The sequence below is a fragment of the Dasypus novemcinctus genome, chromosome 5, assembly GCF_030445035.2.
Source record: "Dasypus novemcinctus isolate mDasNov1 chromosome 5, mDasNov1.1.hap2, whole genome shotgun sequence".
Taxonomy (NCBI): domain Eukaryota; kingdom Metazoa; phylum Chordata; class Mammalia; order Cingulata; family Dasypodidae; genus Dasypus; species Dasypus novemcinctus.
In genome coordinates, this window is record NC_080677.1 from 159,242,055 (window position 1) to 159,265,100 (window position 23,046).

At 38.1% G+C, this 23,046-nt stretch overlaps 1 protein-coding gene and 1 non-coding gene across 2 annotated transcripts in view; one reads left to right on the top strand and one right to left on the bottom strand.

The window, feature by feature from the left end:
* Positions 1-1,519: 1,519 nt before the first annotated feature.
* The window catches only part of GPR158 (G protein-coupled receptor 158), a 476,701-nt gene continuing 455,174 nt past the window's right edge, over positions 1,520-23,046 (bottom strand). The window contains exons 8-11 of the mRNA XM_058297805.2: positions 14,859-14,997; positions 10,040-10,145; positions 6,744-6,890; positions 1,520-5,934 (exon numbers count right to left, since the gene is read on the bottom strand). Of these exons, the coding sequence (XP_058153788.1) occupies positions 4,465-5,934; positions 6,744-6,890; positions 10,040-10,145; positions 14,859-14,997 (1,862 nt within the window). The 3' untranslated portion in view covers positions 1,520-4,464. The remainder of the gene's footprint in view (positions 5,935-6,743; positions 6,891-10,039; positions 10,146-14,858; positions 14,998-23,046) is intronic.
* LOC111767144 (small nucleolar RNA U13) lies at positions 15,287-15,390 on the top strand. The gene has a single exon (XR_002799037.1). It is a non-coding gene; the product is annotated as a small nucleolar RNA U13 (small nucleolar RNA).

Sequence of the window (23,046 nt, forward strand, 5' to 3'; positions counted from 1 at the left end):
TGTGTGACAACATGAATCCACCTCGAAGACTTCATGTTGAGTGAAATAAGTCAGATAGTAAAGTACAGTAAATATTGTAAGTAAATATTGTATGATCTTACTGATTTGAAATAATTAGAATAAGTAACCTATTAGAGTCAGATACTAGAATATTGGTTACCAGAGGATGGGGTGGAGATAGGCAAAAGAGAGTTAAAGACTAAAATGTACAGAGTTTTTATTTGAAATGCTGGAAATGTTTTGGTAATGGATGATAGGGATGGTAGCACAACATTGTGAATGCAAATAGTAGCACTGAATCATATATTTGAATGAGGTAAAAGGCGGAAAATTGAGGTATTTTATTAGAACAAAATATTAATGAAAAATAGATGGAACTGCACAACATAGTGAATCCTAAGTTAAACCATGGAATACAGATAAAATATTACACTTATAAAAATGTGCTTTCATCTACTCTAACAAAGGTTCCACACCAATGTAAGTTGTTAATAATAGGGTGATCTATTGGAACTCTATGTTTTATTCATGCTTTTTCTTCAAACTCACAACTTCTCCAGTAAAAAAGAAACAGTAATCAGCATTAGACATAATACAGTCATTAACTAAGCATTAGTTAACAACAGTTAACTATTAGTTAACAATAACTGAAAAGATTATCTTTCTTATCACACAGAAAGCTTGAGCTACTAATCCCTAAACTTTTCAGTCTTTCCCTTTTAGATTCTTTCAAAGAGCAGAAACTACCGAATCTATGTGTAAGTTCCAAGGGTAGATAGAATATAGAATCTTTAAAGGAAAGATGAGTGCTGGCATAACGTGGGGCAACCAGCTCCCTCTGCCCTCTTGCCACAGCTGCTTTCCTTTCCAGAACATCTTTGGTGAGCTACCTCTTCCAGATACGAGTTTATATCTATACTGCAGTAGCTCCAGGCTCCCAGCCCAGTTCAGTATCAAGGTTCCCACAGCATGAACCTGGGATGCGATTCCACAGCTCTTCTCCTGAGCAGATGATATGAGGTCTATGGATTTTCAAATATGGTTTTCAAAATTAATTTTGAAATTAACCGAAGTACCAACAAACTTAGAAATAAAGTTTGTATTTGATGAAGTCATCTAATTACTCTGATTTCAACTGAATATATCAAAACAATAAACCCATTTGAAGATGCTCTTGTTCATCTTGTTCACCTTTGTGTCATTATTGATTAGCAGATTGCCTGCTATGTGTAATGAATGAATGAATGAATGAATGAATATAGCTGAAATTTGTTCCCATTTGGGCAGAGCATTCTTAAACCAATATCAACAGTTCTAATAGATTTTGTTGGCTCCGAAGGATTATCAGTAATTTAGAGGCCACACTGGCATATCATATATCCCTATAGATAAGCGAAGTGTGAGGATTTCTGTGCATAGGCATACCAAAGTAAAAGATCCATATGCAATTACTTCTTCCAAAGTTGATTAGATGAAATAAAGTCAATTTTTGGTAGTAGAACACACACATCACCACAAATCACTTTCATATAAATATGCTTTATTGCAGAGAAGTTATAATTATTTACATGCTGCAACACATCACAACATAAATTTACCAAATATTTCATGGTGGGATGCTGTAGGTTTTAGATAATAGTTTCGGAAGAACCACGGGTTAAGTGAAGAGACTTACGGCTTCACTGACTCTACAACTCTCGGTTGCTAAATGCTAGAAGTCGAAGGCAGTGTTTTTTCAATCCTACCTGTCATCACTTGCATGCAGAAACCTAGGAAGCAAATACAAGAGAACTGTCGAGTTTCAAATCCATATTGCCACCAAAGTTTACGATGGGTTGAGTTATAATTCTTGTCTTATAGCATTTAATTCTTGCATAAAATGTACAGATACATTAAGAGTGGTATAAATATACTTATTTATAAACCCTGGCTTAAAAACAAGGACAGGATGCAGCCTGCACATGCATTGAGAAGGACAACCTAGCAAGTGTTTGTGACCTTGAAATTGTGTATTCACTTTCTTGTGGTTGTGAAGCTGGTAAAAGAGCATCAAGAACTGGAGATTTAAACTTCTCTTGGTGATAAGGAATGGTGAGACCCTAGGAACACTCCCTGGTTTATGCTGGTGGAGGATTATCTATGGGCTGTGTGTCAACGGTCACTAAGGTACAATTTGGCAGGCCTTCATTAAGCCACTTCTCTAGCTGGATCATCCTCAAGTGCAATAAAAATCACTGATGCTTGACTGCTTATTTCTCAAAAATCGAATAAAAGATCTCAGGCATAAATGAAACAATTAGATGGGTCTTGAAACTTCAAGTCAAGTTTAAAAGTATGCCTTAACATAGTATCCAAGGTCATCAAGCAGATAAACTTTGACTGATAAGGAAGGGAAGAAACAGAAGCAAGTGGATGAAACACAGAAAGCAGTAATTCTCTATCTCTTCAATCCTACCTCACCAACCTGAGTAATGCATAAAGCAAGCAACTGGGTGAGGAACAATTATGCACAACCTTGCAAAAACAGTGAAGTGCTCCCTTACTGCTGAATAAAAATCACTGAGAAACTCGTGATGGTGGAGATGGAGAATCCCTAGTGTTACCTTCCACTGAGAATAACATTCTCCGAGGACAGCCCTGTGTCCACCTTGAGTCCCTCTCTGCATCTTTTATCCTAGCATGTTCTCCTTGCTCCTGGCAAAGGAAAGGCTGGTCTTTTGAGCTGGAAATATCCTGGCCCAAGCTGTTGATACTTTGGCGTTAAGTGGGAGAGAAAGGAAAGTCTAGATTCTGTTATTAAGCCACTGATTTTTAAGTAAAATGAGACTGCACTTTGGAACGCAACCCCTTGGCATGACCACATCAGTAGGGCGATGTCAGCAGCTTAGGATTTTCACGCCAAGTGATCATGTGGAATGCAATCAGTTTTATAAAATATGCTTTGTGGGTGGCTATGCCTTGCAAATAAACCTTAGGCTTTAATTTTGAGCCAGGTAGCAATTTGCAGGATTCCTAAGTGTCACAGAAAATGAAGAGCCCATACCATTGAGGTTTTGAATAATTCAGGTGATAAACCTCTTTGGGTTTTGAGCCCAGCAAATTCTAACCCTAGCTGAAGCAATGAATAAGAGTTTATGAGAATAAATAGTCTAAGGTAATTTAAAATATTATTTATTTAGTATGCATAATAAAAATATATCCATACAATGAATCTGATGCTACCGTAACATTACTCTTTAGAAAAATAATACCTTGAAAGTGCTATCAGGAGCTAACTTTCTGTCTTTGTTTGGAAAGGCAAAATTCCCTGGCTCTGTAAAACTGCTCTCATACTCATGTCATTCCTAGAGACTTCCCTTTACAGTGAAAGTAATAATCCACAGCCTAGTCTTCTTATTCTTAGCTACTTCCTTAGGAAATGCTGCTAAGTGTGAAATACTGAAAGAGTTAAAAGGATAATTAATTGGAATGAAGGTTTTCTATCTCTGACCTTTAACAAACAGTGGATAAGTTGTCCTTAACTTATTGAGACTTATGACTAAGTAGGACCACTTGATCTCCAATATTAATGAAGCGTCTGAGTCCTAACAAGAAGTGCAAAACAAGTAACTTAGCTTGCATAAGAAAAACCCTGCTGAAGGCAGCATAACAAACCATGATGTGAAATAAGAGAGTCAAATCCAAATTCACAATATATAAACCACAGCCAAAACTAAAGTTTTTTTTTTTAATATCATAACCGTTATGGCCTCCCAAGCCAGAGAAAGCTTACTATACTTTAAGAACCAACTAAAGTTGATAGAGAGCAGGTATTCTGTAAGTTGCAATAACAATTGAGTAGCTGCAGATTGCATAAATGTGTTGAGTCACATAATATCAAAGTTATTTGCAAAAATTATACAATCTGGAATGCTTGATATGAGATACAACAGTATACAGCAGGAAACATACATTTATAAGAAAATGAGAGCGATCAGGAATATAAAAGGTATTTTGGGGATGCATTAAGTTAGCAGTGCTATCAGGATTAAATAGGTCAAATCAGCATTCTTTTCAGCCAGATACTCAGAATTTCAGTCCTCTACATCAGCACCTTTTCCTTTTTGGCAAAGTCTCATATCTCTTCTGTGTCTTCCGGTTTGCTTGCTTAGGATCGTCAAAGTCCCATGGGTAATTATCCATCAGGGGCAGACTGGAGGGCAATTTCCCTCACAGCTGCTGCTCTTCAGTCTTCCCCTGCTGCAACCAGGTCATGGGCTGTTCTGGGCCAAGTCTGCCCGTGCCCTCCTAGTCCTCTTCCATCCCTCGCCTTTGGCCCCACCTCATGATTTGTCACATTTCCCTTGATTGACAACTACTCCTTGGGAATGTTTGATCCTTGCATTTTCTGTTTTATAGAATCTGGGGTTCCTCCTTCTCCTTGGCTTTCTGGGAATGCTACGTGGTGAAAGTATCCCAGACCTCTTATTTCCGAGGCCCTGCTATCTTATTTGCACTTAAAGCAGAAGGGGCAGGTAAAGCAGCACTTCTTTCAGCACTTGGTTGATCTGGGGACTCAAACTCCCAAGGGCACACCTCGGCTCGTGAGGTCAAAGGCCGCTGAAAGCTATTACTCGAGTTATAACGGCCAGGCACATTTTCCTCAGGGAAAGATGTCTTTTTCTCCTGGTTTCCTATCTGGTTGAGATTCTCGTTCTCTCCTTTTGATGCTATACCATTGGGGGGTTGTTCTTTGTCTTGCTCAGCACACGCATTGGCTGCATGATGCTGACCAACATTCTCGTCTTGAGCTCTCCCTGGGAGAGCCTGAGTCTTGGAGCTCAAGTGCTTCTCATCCTCAAAAAGTGGCTGCCCTTGACTCCCCCACAGGCATGCCTCTGCCTTACCTATACTCTGTGGAGGGGGCGGCTGACATACTTCGGCTGCCTTGGGCTTGTGATGAGCTTTATCTTTCAAGGATGAAGTTGGATTTTTGTCCATTTCAGATGCCACAATAGACACATGTTTTTGAGCTTTTGATTCTAAAGGCACAGGACCGGGGGTCATGTCATAAATCTCCCAAGGACACACTTCCCCTATGTCAAAGTCGTCCATCTGTGTGGCATCCGAGCTCATGTCAGAATTGGCGTTGGGGGGGTTGGCCCTTTGTTGTTTCATAATTCCAGATCGCTGAGGTTTTCTTGGCTCCTCCAAATGACTGGAGTTCTGTGGGGCAGACTCTTTTGTCTCTGCGTTATCTGAATTTGAGTAGTTTCTATGTGTCTCTTTTTCCTTTGACAGAGGTTTCTGGGGTTTAGCATGTTCTTCCACACCTGATGTATGGGATTTCCCGGCCAATCCAAGAGTCTTCTCCTTGGCACTTGCAATGACACTAAGAGACTTTTGTAACACGGAGGTTCTCGGGTGCCCGGGCTTCTTCTCAGAGCTGAGGTTGTGAGCACTTGCTGACTTACACACCAAGGGCACTGACTCCGTGGACTCAGCTTCACAGTTTTCTTTTAGGTTTTGTGTCAATTTTTTACCTGGCAGAGACTCCAGTGTGGAGTTTTCTGTAGCCTCCTCTTCTTGGCTTTCTGTTGGTAAGCTATTCGACTCTTCCGTCTGGTCTCTCACATGGTCATAAGTGCTGTGGGATTTCTTCAGCGAGAAGACGCGGTTTTTCAGGGACTCCTCCTTGGGTTTCCCGGTGTTTCCTGCACACTCCTGTGGATTCTTCCTGACAATGGCAGCCTTGGCTGTGCTGTGGTCTGTGGCTTCCTTGTCCTCTTTGGAACACTGCCTGCTGACAGTCTCGGGGATCTCAGTAATTCGTCTCATGATGGAACGGCCTAAGCCCTTCTTAGAGCACCGTTTCTTCTGGAGGTGGGGATTATTCGTGATCATTTTCTTCCTTTTATATATTTCCAATTGGGCATAGAGTTTCTTCAGCTCATCCTGCCAGAACAAGAGCAAATTCAATGAGGGGTATAATATGGTGTTTTAGCCTGATAATATTGCTAAATGTTACGTGAATTCAACAAGCTTGAGCTTTTTAGGGCAATTGCCCTACAGGTATTCCTAACATCTATATTCATTGACTTTCTCCTCATTCCTGGAGTTTTCTGATTATTTTGTGTTTAGTTTCATGTAGACTTTGGATTTGAAGACATGAACTCATACATTCTATTCTTGCTTCATGGAGCAACCACTTTGAACTTGCAAGTTGCAGGGGCAATGACTAAGTTTGGACCTGAATGAAACACAGCTCATTACCTACTGACGAGCCACATCCCTGCACACGTTGGAAGCACTGTAACCATTGATAAAGTTACATCTGATGTTAGGTTAGGGTTAGGAAACAACCAACCATCAAATCCTAAAAGCACCTTCGTCCTCCAAAGCTTGTACATTGTTAGAGATTATTTCAAATAATATAGGCTCTCTGCTCACAGATTTGTCATACTTTCCCATCAGCACGGTGTCATGAACAAGTATTTTGGAGCATGAGTATTCATCTAAGACTATCAAGGTAGGACAGGCCACTGTAAGAGCTGAAATAGCCTGTGCGTTCTAATTTATACCAGGACTATACATTTCAGAATTGGGTTAACTCTACAGTTGATGTCTTCAGTCCAAATACAAATGCACATTCTCTCTCTCTCTAATAATGCATGCAGACATGAGCACACATAGATATCAATCCATACATTCTTGCCTGCACAAATAGGTCTAATGCAACAGGAGATTGGAAATACTGGCATTACCCGAATGTCCTCTGGGTCCAAGCTGTGCTCACTCCAGGCTGAGTTGATGCTGCTGTTCAGGTAGGATCCAGAGCGGCCCATGTCTAGCTCATCTTCATAGGCTTCTGTGGCAATATCGTCTCGCGGGTTATTGCTTGAATGTGAAAACTGCAAAAGATAGTCGATATGAGCTGTAGGTGTGACCCACCGTGAGACTTAGAGCAATCATCTTCTAGAGGTGCATAATGTTAATATCATTTCTTCAGCTCATATGAATCCACTGGAAACTCTTTACAAAAGGTTTTCAACTATATTCCTGTTTTGCTTTCCATATTACATGCTGCAGCTATTAAGAAGGCAATATTAGTGTTTGTTCTCCTTTTTGACTTATTTCTCCTTGTCTTTTCTCCAGGCTCGCAATGTTAAGTCATATTTACTCCTCTTCCATGATGTATTTGCATTTTGAAAATGAAAAGAGAAGACCCCAAATAATTTTTTTCTAAGAATAGCAACTTAGAGCCATAGGCAAATGAGTGGGAATATTTTTTTTTTGAGCAGTGATATTATCTGATGTTAGTCATTTCACTTAGGGAGAGGATGTGTTTCATCTATGGGCACAACTGGTCCCAAGCACATGTGACTTTCAGTCTACTATACACAGCTTCCAAAAAGCTATTTTCCTAACTAAGTGGGCAGCATATCTGTTTTCCAGACTCAACTCTCATCCGTGGGATCTTTAGCCAGTTATGGGACCTCTTGGGAGCACAGTGTTCACCAGCCTAAAGAGCTCTTAGTTAGATGGTCTCATGTTTAAGATTCAAAGGTTCATTGAAATTACAGATTTTACCCTCAAGTTTATCATTATTCTCAAGTTCTTACATCATTACTTTGACAGTTTGACTATTTTCATATTTTTTTTATAGTTTTCAGTTTCATGTATTCTTTTCCTATTTCTATTTTTCTTTAAGTGGAGAAGTCAGGAGGAATGAATTGGGTAAATGATGGAAAGCAAGGAGAATCAACACAATCCAGCCATGTGGATAATCTGTAAGCCAAGTGGCTGCTTTCAAAAATTGAGAGAAGAGTATAGACAGCATGGACTTTCTAATCCCAATTTATTGTCAGGTCAAATACTCCTTTAAAAAATTAACAGCCTACTCTGTTGGTACAGAGATAGCATACTGTCAGTGTTTGCTAATATATTCAGCAGGCCAGGTGAACATGAATGTGAGATAACATGTGAAGTGGAGATCCATATCCAGCAATAGTAACTGTTCTGTAATTGGAACTAGCCAAACCACAGAAGCTGGTCAGTCTTTCCTTCCTCATTTACTTACATTTGTGGGCTCTGCATGTGCAAGGAATTTAGGGCCATGAAGATGAATACAAGAGAATTTCTGCCCTCCAAAGTCTCACGTGCTACTAGTTAAACCACCCTGGAGGGTATTTCTAAGAATGGAATTGTTGTTTTTTAGCAAAATCTTGGAGACAAGCATGGATTAAGGAAGCAGAGTTACTGGTCAGATGCTATTGTAGCTATTCATATAATAAAGCTCATGAGAAGAGTGTGGAAAGATCTTTCTCTAGTCAATATTTCATTCCCCATTTCCTGCTTCATTATTTTTTCTTACTACTTCTCTCTATGTGAAAATACTATTTTAAATCTGCATCTTGTTTTTTTATAAGCACCATGAGAGCATATTGCTTCTTGATAAGAATTTTAAATATACCTTAAATGATATAACTCATATACCATAAAATTCACTCTTTTAAACCGTACAGACTGAAACCATCACTGCTATCTAATTCCAGATCATTTGTCACCCCTGCCAATACTCCACTCATCCCAAAAAGAAGTCTCATAACCATTAGCAGCCCCTCTAATTTTTCTCTCCCTTCATCCCTGGCAACCAGTACCTATTTCTTATGTCTATAGATTTGCCTATTCTGGGCATTTCACATAAATATAGTCATGCAAAATGTGGTCTTTTGTGTCTAGCTTTTCATTTGGCATGTTATTCACATTGTTGTATACATCAGTAATCCATTCCTTTTTATGGCTGAATAATATTCCATTGTTTATACCACGTTTTACTTATCCATTCGTCAGTAGATGGACATCTGAATTGTTTCTGTTTTTTGGCTATTATGAATAATGCTGATATGAGCATCTATGCATAAGTTTCTGTATGGATATATGTTGCCCTGGGAGCTCAAAAGTATTTGTTGAATGAATAGTTTGAGTATAAATTGATCTAACAAATTAATTATACTATGAAGAGCATTAAAATTATTAAGATGAATTGCAGTAACAGACTAATTCATGAAATTGGCAGCAACTGTGTTGAGAACATAAGTATTTTTTCTGTTTATAACCATTCAGCCTTTTCAATCGGTCTGAATCTCAATGGTTTGGTTAAATGAGAGAGTTGTGGTGAAGCCTGGACTAAAAGACAAGAAATCACATTTCTGATTCCAGGTGTGCCACTGTTACGTTGTATGGTACCAAAAAAGATATAAAATGTTTTATTGTGTTTTTTATCTATTGGTAAAAAAGGAAAATGATAGTGATAATGCTGTGATTTGTACAATACATTTGATTTTCAAAACTTCTATATCATTTTATTTCGTTCCAAGCAGACTTATGGGATTTGCAGGCATATACAACTGCTATTGTATCATAGATGAGGAAGTTGGAGCTCAGATATGAAAACTCTCAGCTAATGTCAGCTCGAACAGCTAGTTTGTGGGGGAGGAGTTCTGACTGGCAGTCCATTTCTCCCACTGCTCTATCCTGCTTAGGGAAGTCTTTGTCAGAATCCATTGTTATTAAGTGAGATTCTTCCATAAACAATATTGCTATTATTTATTTCTATTTACCTAAAAATCTTCTGAATATTTAAAACACAATACTTATCTGAATATGAATTCAAACAAGAGGATTCTTAGAACAGGATAGCTCTTTTTAAAAATGTTCTTGATGCAATAGCTACTAAACAATGAACATCACCTTAGCTATAATAATTAAAACTAGACACCAAAATATTTGGAAAGGGAATGAACCCAGTGGATGACAGATTTTGTACAATTTAAGGCATTTAAAAATCATGTAAGATATTTAATAAATCCAAAGGAAAGAAAGAAAAAACAAACATAGAGACACCTAGTTTCCTGAAGAGAGAGATTTCAAAATATTTTAGAGTGTCAAGCAAATTTCCGCACCTCCCCTTATATTACTAGATATTTTAAAAAGAAGAAACAGCCCTATGCTTATTTAAAATAATTGCTCTGCAAGAGAAAGTAGTGTATAAGAATACCTTTGGAATCAGAAGCAGCCCAATGGTGACTGTCACTGTCAAATGGGTATGTGCGAAATACAGCATCAATGTCCAATCAGGCTGCAGTCGGGCAGCGAGAACAAATCTGAAACAAGAAATTGCTGAGTTAGAGATCTAACAAGGGCTCTACTTAAAACATGAGGTTCCTTGGCAATTCTTTTCCTCATATTAACAAAAAGGAAGAAATTGCATTGCTGTCTCTATGATATCTGTTTTAATCACAGAGCAAGGAGCTAAGTAAACCTGATTGGATGCATAATTTATGAACACTTGATTATTTATTTTAAATTATCAGTAGTAATAAAGAGCATATGTATATATGTGTGTCTGTATATATATATATATATAGAGAGAGAGAGAGAATATGTTAAAGATTATTGTTTCATGTGTAAGTAGAATCTGCAAAGCCAATACAGTGAACAAATATGAATTCAATGGAAGAGAAGGTTACAAACTGATGGTTTTAGGAAAATTTGGCTTATAAGGTATATCTAAATAAAACTTGATCCAATATTCTTTAAAGTCATTAAAAATATTAATTAGAATTTTTAAAAAACAGTGGGTCATTATCTCTCTTTGTGAATAATCCTGGGGATTTAGACAGTAAACCATGTAATGGATAAAATGAAAATGCCAATGGTTTATAATGTGCATATTTTTGATTATATAAAATTTAGTTGTTCTAAAGTATCAAGTATGTTTAAAATAATTTAAAAGGTAATATTTAAAATATGATTTTAATGAGAAATTTATAAAGCTATCTTCTGGGATGGCCCTGCAGGAAACATAGGCATGGGAAGGATCCAGGATTGATGTCTACAATGCCAATTTTGGAATATTCTGGAATAATCAGTAGGTACAGGTACAAACTAAGGCTCATAGTTAAAGGACTCGACCTTATGCAGAAATTAGGTGTTCCTTGTATAAAGGTCATTTTGCAATTACATAAGTAAAAAAATTTCCTCCCTCTTATGTTTATCCATGAGAGCTAAATATGAGACGTTTCTGGTTTGGGAATCAAAGAACTAGAATTTTGTTTCAGTAGTAAAATTAGCAAATGTGAAAAGTTAGCATCCTATGAAAATGCTCATGATAGCATATTCAAATATAAGCAAACATCCATGAATAGCTGAAAGAGGAGAAACTAATTTTTGTATCTCTCTTTTTTATCCTTGGATACCACTGAATGTTCACTCTGTTCAGGGTGGAGACGGGTTTGCCTTTAGCTGGTCATAATATGATCATCATCCTCAGGAATAAATTCCACTTTCTGGGGCATAGTATTGAGGTGGATAAACAATATGTAATGTTAATGTACCCCGGAAAATGCTACAAACAACAAGAACAACAATAACTTTGAATTATACTGACATCAAATACTCTCAAATTAATCAGATTTTAATTATTGTCAGGCTTTTGGGTTGCATCTTCAACTAGAAATATCTCTAGGGGGAAGAAAAGCATTCTGTAGTAGTTTTAAAGCTTCATTGTAAAGAGGGTATTTTAACATTTAAAAAATAGGTCTAAAAACCAGGGCCAGAGAAATATTTGAAAATTAAGATAAAAAATAAAAACATTTTAAAAGTCCTGCACTTTCCTAAAGGTTTGCTTTATGCTTACAACCAAAATAAATAAAGGATTAGAACAGACTGGACAAAATGACTTCTACATTATTTGCCCTTTTAGACTTAAACCTTTGATATTGGTTTATTTTTCTCCAATCTGACTATTTGGTAAGAATGAAGCTAATAACCTGCATATAACATGTAGTAATAATTTATAAATGCATATATACATATATTCGCACACACATATATAAAGAATGCATGGCTATATATGCACTCATATATGCATTTATGTGTATGTGTGTATGAAAACACACCTACATACATATTGATACAGAATGTCTTTGCTGATGTTGGAAGCCTTATTTAATATTATTTCATTCAAGGAAAAAAACTACCAAGATGGAGCCAGCAGATTTAAATTATTATGTTACTGTTTCTTATTCTTGGACTTTATAAATATTGGAACCATTGCATGTATGAATTAAGCCTATGGGGTAAATACTTGATTTTTAAATTATCATTGCCTACTGCTTGCTCCCTACCCATTCTCCCAAAATAAGTGCTCTGCAGATTCACTGTCAAAATTCCATTCCTTGGTCTTTCGTGACTGTACAAATGAAATTTTCGAAAGAGAGTATGCTATGATGATTTGATCTAATCTGGTCTATGCAGAAAGGTCAAACTTGGAATTAAACATTGGGTTTCTCCTTTTGGCTTAGTTAGGCTTGCCTAAGAAAATAGCAAAGCCTCCAAAAGCTGGCTCCTTTTTCTGTGTCACTCCTGTATCAAAGGCAATCCTCCCTGTCCAAACCTGGTAGGGTTCTGCAGGGTCAAATGGAGGAAAAGCAACCTTGTGAGCAGGCTCGGCCACGTAGTAGCCTCTGCCAGACCACCAGATGACTCAGCCAGAGCGCAGCTCCTTGTTTCTCTGACTCTTTTGGCTGGGCTGAAGCGTTGTTTGGGGCTCTGCTATAAAGACTTATTGCAAAATAAGGTAAAGGTTTTCAACAAATATTTAACATATATTTCCTATTATCCTCTTATCCTATTAACAGTATTTTCTGAGATGTGTTTGCTGTTATCAGGTGTCCAGTGATGGCCGGTGGGGAGGATAATATGGCAAGTTAAGTTTGGAAAATGCGGGCTACAGAACGTTTACTAGGTTTCATTACAGCAGGACTTGTCAGCTAACTTGCATTGTGAGGCTCCAAGATGGGAGTTATAAGATGTAAAGTACACACACACTTATAATATAAAAACACATATAAAATACCATTTGCATATAAAAATATTTAAAAGTGATACACTAATATGTTAATAGTGCTTATCTTTGGGTGTTTAGATTTGGGAGTTTACTTTTCTCTTTATCATTTTGTGATTTTTCTGTAATTGACATCTAATACCTTTTTCTTAAGAGTTTTTTTAAAAAAAGTTCATTGAAATAATTTACCTTTCCTACTTCTGAAAGGACTTGAGCCAATTAGAATTTAAAATTCATTGAAAAAATGTACTTAATGCTGAAAACAGAATAGAGTGAATCTTAAGGTAGGGAGTATATAGATCAATTTAGGCAACCACTTTGAACACACTTAATTTCTTGGGCAATTAATTTGGTTCCAAAAACATTAGCAGTCAGTTGTATGGCAGAAGTAGAAAGCCCCTGGACTACACAGGTTATTCTGACAGCAGAAGACATTTAAACTTGTCAGTAATAAGTGTTCTTCCATTTTTTAAACTCTTTTGTTGGTTTGACTTATTTAACTTACAACTGGTTACAGGAAAGCACATTTGTTAGATTGTGTAACATATGTCTGATTGCTCTGGAAACAAGATAAAAAAGGGAATTGGGGCGGGGAGATGGTTGGTGAGATGCCAAAGGCCATGGAGCTCTGTCACCACGACAACATCCTCTGTGGTCCTCACTATGATTTGGAGAGAGGGCATTCCCCTTCAGGCCCTTGAACTTCCATCTGGACGGAGTTGAGAAACATCCTTCCCTTGGCTTATTTACTTCTCATCTTTCCTCGTCCTTCTAATCTCTTTCTTCTTTCTTTTCTCTCTTATGAGAGAGGGCAGCATGGCATTCCACAGCTAGGAGGCAACCCCATCATTGCTGGGCCTTGAGGGGGTCTCCAGGGCTGTCCAACCAGTGATGCCTCCTCTTCCTACTGGAAAGTTTAGAAATCGTAGGCCATGCCAAATATGCAACTGAAGGCACAAGATGCCATTTTATGACCTTTGACCAAAGCAGGGGATGCTGAGTAACTTGAAAAACTTCCACAGGATCAACAATACCCCCTCCCCACTCTATTGATCCCCCGTGGAGTCCAAATATCAGCAAAGGAACTGAAACTAAAGGAGGTCCTCTCCACAACCTCTTCCCACTAAGTTTTTGACAACTATTCAAAAACTGATCACATTCTTAAGTGTGTCCCAACTTTTAAATTATGTCAAGCAAGTTAATGACATCGTTTTGTTGTTTTTCAAATGAGAAGATTCCATTTTTTAGTTCTACCCTGAACTTTTCATTTTGTTTTCAAATATGGTCAGGTGAAAATTTTAAGATAAGCCATCCATATTTCATTTTATTCATTTCATCATAAACCACTTTCTTCTTCCTTTAAACTCATCTGCTTTAGAGATATAAGGGACCATCCAAACAGAAGGCCTGGTGACACATTATTTCCACAGAAACCCTTCACTAAAATGTGATGAGGATAAACCCACTGCACTCAATATCCAGTCATAAGTGCTTTATTTTGAATTCAGCAGAATTCACCTAAGTAAGCTGTTTATTTGAGTACCAAGATTTTGAAGTTTAAACCAGCATATTAAACATGAATAAAAACATAGGCAATTTATCTCTATAGGCTTTATAATGTATGCATGAATTCTTTGTACATTGAGAACAAAAACTATTCATATGAAAAAACATTGGATATGGCATCTCCATAAGTGGTTTAACAAATGCAATGTGATTGAATTAACCTTCAGAATAAATGAAGGAAATAACCAACACATCAGAAGGAATTAAGAACAACAGAATTTTGAAGAAATAATGCACATTTGCCATTTCAGTGACAAAGAAATTAGTCAACTTATAAAACACTTACCCTCCCTAAATCTTTCCATTATGCATTTATGCATCCTATGCAATTTTGCTATTTGAATTAAACCATAACACATCAGAAAAATAAAACAGTTAATTACTAGCTCCACAGATCACTTGCCTAATTGTATGGAATATAGCAGAGATGATGAGCTCATTGTGAACTGCGACAGCCATGTAGCGCGGTTCATGAAACGCTGATGGTACTGTCCGCACTGCATAGCAGAGATAAACACCCCACAAGAGGAATAAAAATTCAGCTGCAAGAAGAGCAAAAAAATCTGCCATTAGTTTTATAGGTGAAGATAAAAGTAAAGTGTAATTTCTTTAGCATGCATTTGTAAATGTTTAGTTAGAAATAGATGCATAGAAGTTATTCACATATGATACATACAATATATATTCATCTTTAATTTCTATTCAGTGTCTAGAAGATTTTTCAAAGGTATACTTTTTTATTTTTTTCAGGTTTCAGTGAATTTAATGAAATCATACAAAACTGTTCTCGGACAACAACGGAATGGAGCTAGAAGTCAATAACACAGGGAGATCCTTTTGTGGTTCATCAGCATGATGAATTGATGTTCACATGCTTGCGTGAGGCGTGCCTCCCTCCAAGCTTGCTATGATATCGGCACATTACCCGTCTAACTGGGAAAAAAAAACAAGAACACAGGGAGAACCTGGAAATTCACAAGTATATGGAATTTGAATGATATACCCTTTTCTTTTTACATTTTTAAACAAATCAATCTTACTGATATATATTAATATAGTAGACAATTCATCCAAAGTGTAAAATCAGTAGCATTTGGTATAATCACATAGTTGTGTGTTCATCACTCTATCTCTAACTTTGAATAATCTCAGGTAACTTAACCTCTCTGACTGCAGTTTCTTCATCTGTGAAATATGGATAAAAAAATACATACTTCAAGAGATTATTTGCTAATTAAATAATATAATGCACATGAAGCACCTAATGTGATTTCTGACACACAGTAGAGATCAAATAAATGGTTCTTCTTATTAAATATCTCATTTGACATTTTCTCAAACAGACATGACTAATTGGTTTTATTCACTTTGAATAATCTTTACAACGCATTTGATCTGCTCAGTGACATGACTGCATTGGCAGATAATATCTAATCAATTAGAAGACAGTTTTAATTTAGCAGAAAAAATATCATCAAATGTATTATCTAGGGTAACTTACTTGAACACCAAAACACTCATCTCCATTCCCAGATGCCAAAGTGTTTTACCTGCCAAAGTTTCAGTGTATTTCCACCACCATTTAAGAACCAGTAAGTACCAGAATTATTGAAAATCCCTTAAATAAATACATCGAGAGTTACTCCAAAGCCCTAATATGCCCAGAAGCTAAAAAAAGAAAAATCAACTTCACTCAAATCTCTCCATGAAATTTCGTGAAGGTCTGAATTATTCAGTAGGTTGTCCAAAGGCCATATGCTGGGTAAATGCTTTTTTCCTGCCATGCTCTCCTGAGTTGGGAAGGGAAAATCAGGAAATGCTGATTTGCGGATACCACTAGTGCCTTCTCTACCCAGACGTGAAATCAGCTTTTCTTGCTACCCAGGCTTTATGTTGGCCGCCCACATCGGTGCTGTGTTTCTTAGACGCTGCCTTCTGCCTGGTCTCAGACCCGCAGGTCAACACCACAGCCTTAGTTTTGTCCCAGCTTGCCTTGAATCTCCCAGCCCCTGGTTTTTTGCCTTGTCTCCATGGTTCTTCAGCATTTTTACATTCTCAGCATGGGGGATTGTACTGTCTATATTCAGAAACCTGCAGTGGCTCACGAGTATTTCACAAATGCCTCATCTTGGCATTCCTAGCCTTCTAGAGTATGCCTTTTATTTTATCTACCTAAAATCATCTCCCACTTCCTACCTGAACTCTTTGAGCTGACCCAGGAAGTCTCATTGCTGCATGAACACTCCAAAGATTAGTCTTGCTTCTTTATTATTATTTTTTATTTATTTCTCTCCCCTTCCACCGCCCCCCCCCCCGTTGTCTGCTCTCTGTGTCCATTTGCTGTGTGTTCTTTTGTGACCGCTTCTATCCTTATCAGTGGCACTGGGAATCTGTATTTCTTTTTGTTGCGTCATCTTCTTGTGTCAGCTCTCCATGTGTGCGGCGCCATTCCTGGGCGGGCTGCACTTTCTTTCACACTGGGCGGCTCTCCTTACGGGGCGCAAACCTTGTGCATGGGGCTCCCCTACGCGGGGGACACCCCTGCGTGGCAGGGCACTCCTTGTGCGCATCAGCACTGCGCATGGGCCAGCTCCACATGGATCAAGGAGGCCCGGGGTTTGAACCGCGGACCGCCTGTGTGGTAGGCAGATGCCCTATCCATTGGGCGTCTAATTCTTTGCTCAGGCCATTGCTTCTACTACTAGAACTGCTTCTCCCACACATTTCCAAATCTTAGCCTATTTTTTCAATGTCTAATTCAGGTCCCACTTCCATCAAAAGCCACTTTAAGTGATTCTTACCTACATTGGATTTCCCTCCCTCTAACGTCTTCTCATTTTTAACTATCTGCACTTTACAATGCAGAGAATAACGTCACACAACATATAACTGGGAGAAAGTGTTTCCTGGAGTCATGTTAGTCACCCTGCACCTCAGCTCCAGCTAGCTTCTGACCCAGCCCTCAGGACAAAAGCTGACCTTTCACCGATTTTTCTTCCCTTGCCCACAGAGAAGAAAGAACAGTACTGAGTGCACACGGACTAGATTTCATAAATATTTGTTGGATTGAACGAACATGAGTGATACTAGTTTCCTGTTTAAATCATTAGAGAGGTAGACTTTCTGCTACCCTGCCACTCCTCTGAAATCATAGGGCTTGAATGTAGTCTGAAGATCCCAGCGGTATTAGGATCAGCAGTGGCACGTGCTGGTGCTATCACTGGTGGGCATTAAGGCAGAGGGTAGTACTGGGCTTGGCACTCAAGAACGGTGAATGTGAAAACATTAAGCAACACCAGCACAACAACATGCTGCAGTTGAAGGAGTCACGTGTAGCTGCATTGAAAACTGTTATCTCCTGCCACTTACTGTAGTATTTTTATATGATTTTATCATACTCAAATTTTTAGAAAAAGGAAAAGTTATTGGGTTAATTAGTTTGCTACAATGGATAATTACTTTAAAAAATAAGACAAAATAAAATTCCTCATAATAGCTAAGCTGAACATTAAAATCATTTCATTAGCAATATCAAACAACATGCTCCTAACCAAAAACAATTTATTATTCAAAGTACTAATTAAACTAGATGTGATATATAAAAGTTGAGCTTGGGGAAAAAAAATCAGTTTCATATAATTAAGTTCAGGCTAACACTGCAATTAGTAAAGGAAATATGCAGATGTTACCAAATTTTGCAGTGTTATTACGTGGGAGTTGAAATATGTGTTGGGCTTCTGCTTTAGAAAATTATGTCTAGTGTTAAATGATTTTGATGGGAGGCAGGAGTATATTTAAAAAGAGAATGCATTTCTATTTCAAGGTCCAAATTGGGCTCTCAGAAAAAGGAAGCATTTTATTTTTAATCTATAAAAGATAACACTCAGTTTTAAAAGTTAACTACCACAGCTTTTTAAAAATTAATATACCATGCTGAACATAATTTCACATTATCTTTCCAAAGGGTGAGACCAACAAAGAAGTGAGAATCAATATCAATTCTTCAACACTGAAGATTCCCGGGCTCCGTGATCTTAGACAGCCCAAGGGGCTGGGAGAAAGACAACTGCCAAGGGTCAAAGGCACTCAGTAGGGCATGCGGCTTTACAATCAATAATTTTCCACTCTTCTCAGTCCTTTAAAAATTATTTTACATGGTATAAATAGATACATAAACCAAGAAATATTTAGGTTTCATTTCCCAGATGTTCCTTTCAATGTCCTCTTTTACTTCAAATCATATCCACTTAGAAAACTCATAGTCAAGCCAAAAAGAAAAATAAGGTTCTATTGTAAGGATATTTTATTTTATTTTTCAAAAGCTTTATTTTATTTATTTTTCTTCCCTCCCACCCCTGTTGTCTGCTCTCTGTGTCCATTTGCTGTGATTTCTTCTGTGTCCACTTGCATTACCCAGCGGGCACCGGGAAACTGCGTCTCTCTTTTGTTGCGTCTTCTTGCTGAGTCAGCTCTCTATGTGTGCAGTGCCACTCCTGGGCAGGCTGCGCTTTTTTCATGTGGGGCGGCTCTCTTTGCGGGGTGCACTCCTTGTGTGTGGGGTTCCCCTGTGTGGCACGGCATTCCTTATGCATGGTAACACTGAGCATGGGCCAGCTCACCACATGGTCAGGAGGCCCCGGGGATCAAACCCTGGACCCTCCATATGGTAGGCGGATGCTCTATCAGTTGAGCCACGTCCTCTCGCCTTATTTTGTTTTTATTCTAACAATATGGTGGTCAGCACAGAGGTTATAGTTAAGTATTAAATCAAATACCTTCAATAAGTCTTGGGACTATCTCAAATGCCAGCTCCCGGGTTCAACCAGTATATGGAAGCCTTGAAGTGTTGGAGGCTTATCTGCTTTTTCTTTGGTTAAAAGAAGCATAATTTTGAGAATTACATTGATGAAAACAATGAGTGACTTTCTGATGGAATTTCAAGGGAGGAGTGACTTTATTGGACCATGTAGCCTAAGGATACACTTGGAGTATGTGTGTGTGGCTGGGAAGGGGGGCACATTTTGAGATGTTGTTATTCCACTTGCCTTGAGGTGCTCTTTTCAGCTTTGGGTTTGAGAAGCCAGAGGAGAGGGTGCTGCCATGTATTTCACTAGAACCATGGAGTACAGGATGCCTGGTCCCTCCAAGTCCACGGAGGCTGTTTTTGCTGGTTGAGAATCTCCATCTGTTGCAATTGCCCCTGTTCCACTGGTAGAACACAGGCCTCCTCAGTGTCTGCCCTGTGGTCTCCAGGATACTTCCAGGGCAGAGGTTTTCAGAGCAGCAAGCTATGTCTTCCAATAATGTTCCTTCCATTCCCCTCTCCCCATCATTGGCATGTATATTCTTTGGGGAAGAAGTTGGAATTGATAGGCGGGTCCTTGGGAAGTTAGATAAATTATTGCTTATCAGAGCTTGGAGGTGAATTAGGCTTGGCTTGGGATACTGCTTTGACAATGAGGGAGGGAGGGAGGGTTCAGGAGGTCACTGCAAATCTACTGTTGTGTTGGCCAGAGAGTCTTTCTCATTTGATTTATGCCAGGGTCTCCATTACTGAGGGGAACAGGTCCCCAAATTTTTAACATCTACATATTTTTTTAAAAAAGATGTTTATTTATATCTCTCCCCTTTCCCCTCACCCCTGCCCTGCCCGAGTTGTCTGTTCTCTGTGTGCATTTGCGGCGTGTTCCTCATTTTGTTTGCTTCTGTTGTTGTCAGCAGCATGGGAATCTGTGTTTCTTTTTGTTGCGTCATCTTGCTGTGTCAGCTCTCCGTGTGTGCGGCGCCATTCCTGGGCAGGCTGCACTTTCGCACTGGGCGGCTCTCCTTATGGGGCGCACTCATTGCGCATGGGGTTCCCTTACACGGGGGACACCCCTGCGTGGCATGGCACTCCTTGCACGCATCAGCACTGCGCATGGGCCAGCTCCACACGGGTCAAGGAGGCCCGGGGTTTGAACCGCAGACCTCCCATGTGGTAGACGGATGCCCTATCCACTGGGCCAAGTCCACTTCCCCCCAACTTATTTTTAAAAGGACCCTGAACTCAGAGGAAATGATATTACTAGGCTCTTCTCTTTATTGGTACTGCAGAAATCAGAATTGGGGGAGCCAAAGAGCTCAGTGGAACTTTCAGTCCATGCGGGTCAGCAGCTTGTTACTTAAACTATTATGTTTAATGCAAGGAGTAGGTCTGTAGAAATATTGCCACTGAGCTATACCTACTCCCCTGAAATGTTCTCAACAACTGAGCTAATTCATAGGATCTCTCCATTCAAGCAAAAAGAGAGAGATTTTTCTTTTTTTATTTTAATTTTTTTCTCTCTTAAAATCCTAGGGTTCCACAGGGGAACCGAAATTTCTTAGATGTAATTGTGACACCATATGTACCTTAATTATTCTTGCTCCCTCTCCCTTAAGCCCCACCCAAAGGCAATTGTCACCCCAATGAAAAAATCTTCTGTTTATAAAAGATAAAAACGACACTGTAAGTGTAAAATCAAGGGATTAAATAAATTAATGTATCCTTCCTTTTTTGCCCTAAAGCATCATATAAAGAACTAAGCCTCAAAGATGTAAAATCCTTTTCAGAAGAAGCTGAACATAAATATATAGAAAACTAACTTCCATTTCAATCATTCTAAAAACCTCAAGCAAGCTCTTAAAGGCAGTTTTTTGTGAAGCAATCCAAGTCAAGGAAAAAAACTGACAATACTGTCAGGCTTTTATAAAGGAATGAAGACTAAAGATGCATTTTTATAATGCTAATAAGTAATGCAACACGGATTAAGGAATACAGTATATTAGAATAAAAGAATGTATGTAAATGAATCTAAATTATGAACATTAAGCCAGATGAGGAAAAGGTCTAATCTGGTTTCCCTAATACTCATTAAATGACACTTACATCACACTTCACCTGATATAATATAGTCTAATTTTCTAGAATAATTATTTCAATTCTTAGAAACAATTGCTCTTTTAGAATTTTCCTATACACCTCAGTTTATCACATTTTTCTCAGATCCTTATAAACACTGGCATACCACTAATTAAATTATTGAACATACTGTCTGTTTTGTATGTTTAAAATAGTACCCTGGGAAGGAGAATAAAGAAGAGTATGCTACTGGTGTAAAGATTATATGCTGTGTAGTGAAAATGTTGCATGTGAAATCCATGGAAGCTAATTAGCACTTCTAAACAGTGGGATAATCAATATTGGAATTTATTCTTGTGCTAGATAGACATGACAGTAGACAATTCTCACTTATCTACCTTTTAGATGATCATCACCTAGCTTCTGGAAGAAGCGGGACAACTATTTCAGTCTTTGCCTAGCTCTGTTTGATAGTAGATTTAGTCCTGGAATGGAAGGTCTTCAACTTTACCATGTATTAGCTACTTTTTGCAGCCTTGCTGTATTTTTCCTGTAGGTAAAGTAAATTAAGTATTCAACCAGTTATCAGAAGTTGAGCACTAACTAACTAAATATACTAAAGGATGACTCCTCATTATATTATTACCTCTACTGTTATGGCAATTTATCCCAAATTTGGAAACCCTATATTGGAGCACCCTGCCTGGTACCTCTAAATCTAGATGTCAAGATGTGATCTGTTTGACACTAGGGCTGAAATTTATAAAGATTAATTGAGGAATGAGAAGTCAATTCTACTCATTTGTCAATTAATTTTGTATCAACTAATTAGGCAATGGGTAGTGGAGTGAAGTTTTGACTTTTTAACATGACTAATATTAACAATGTTGGTGAAAAAGGGGCTAAGCATAGACAACTGAACACCAACAAGGGGAACTAGATTTAGAAAAAGAAAAAAAATTGGCAGTCCTACTATCAACTCTTTTCTCTTTCAAAATTATTTATTTTCAAAAATATTTATTTGATATCTTCATTAATTTAGGAGAATGTTTCTCAATCTCAATCCTTTATTCTCTACAAAAATTTTGGGGGTATAGTTAAATAATAAAAATTTAATAAAAGCAAATAAATTATATTCTGTCAATATTTACAAGTGCCATATGCAATATTTTTTAAATTATAATTTTATTTGCATGACAAATTTTTACCAATCTAGATTCTTGACTTTGAAGAACTCAGGAATAGAATTTCATAAAAGAATTTGAAATCACCAACTTAGTTTATACAACTTCCTCAAAAACAACTAAAAATTTTTGAACATATACTTTTATCACTGAAATGAAACTGAAGATAATTGTGTAAATTCTGGATTTTAGCTTTAGCATGCTTCTTCATGCTGGTCTAATTATGACCAAAGAATGATTACAAGAGGTGACATCATTAAGATGGTGATGTAAGCCATGCCCTGAAAAAACCTCCCGAGAGACTCAGTGAATATAAGGACAAACTCTACTTATTTAGAACTCAGGAGGATGGTAGAGACTGAAGAAGGACTCCACAAATGCTGAGTCAAAGAAAGAGAAAAGTATCAGGTAGGAAATGACCACCCTGGACCAGCTGGTCCTCTTCCCCTCCCACTCACTTGGTCCCTTCAAAGCTTGGGAATTCCCCAGAGGTAGCAGCCAGTGTCCTTCCCACCAGGGACACAGAC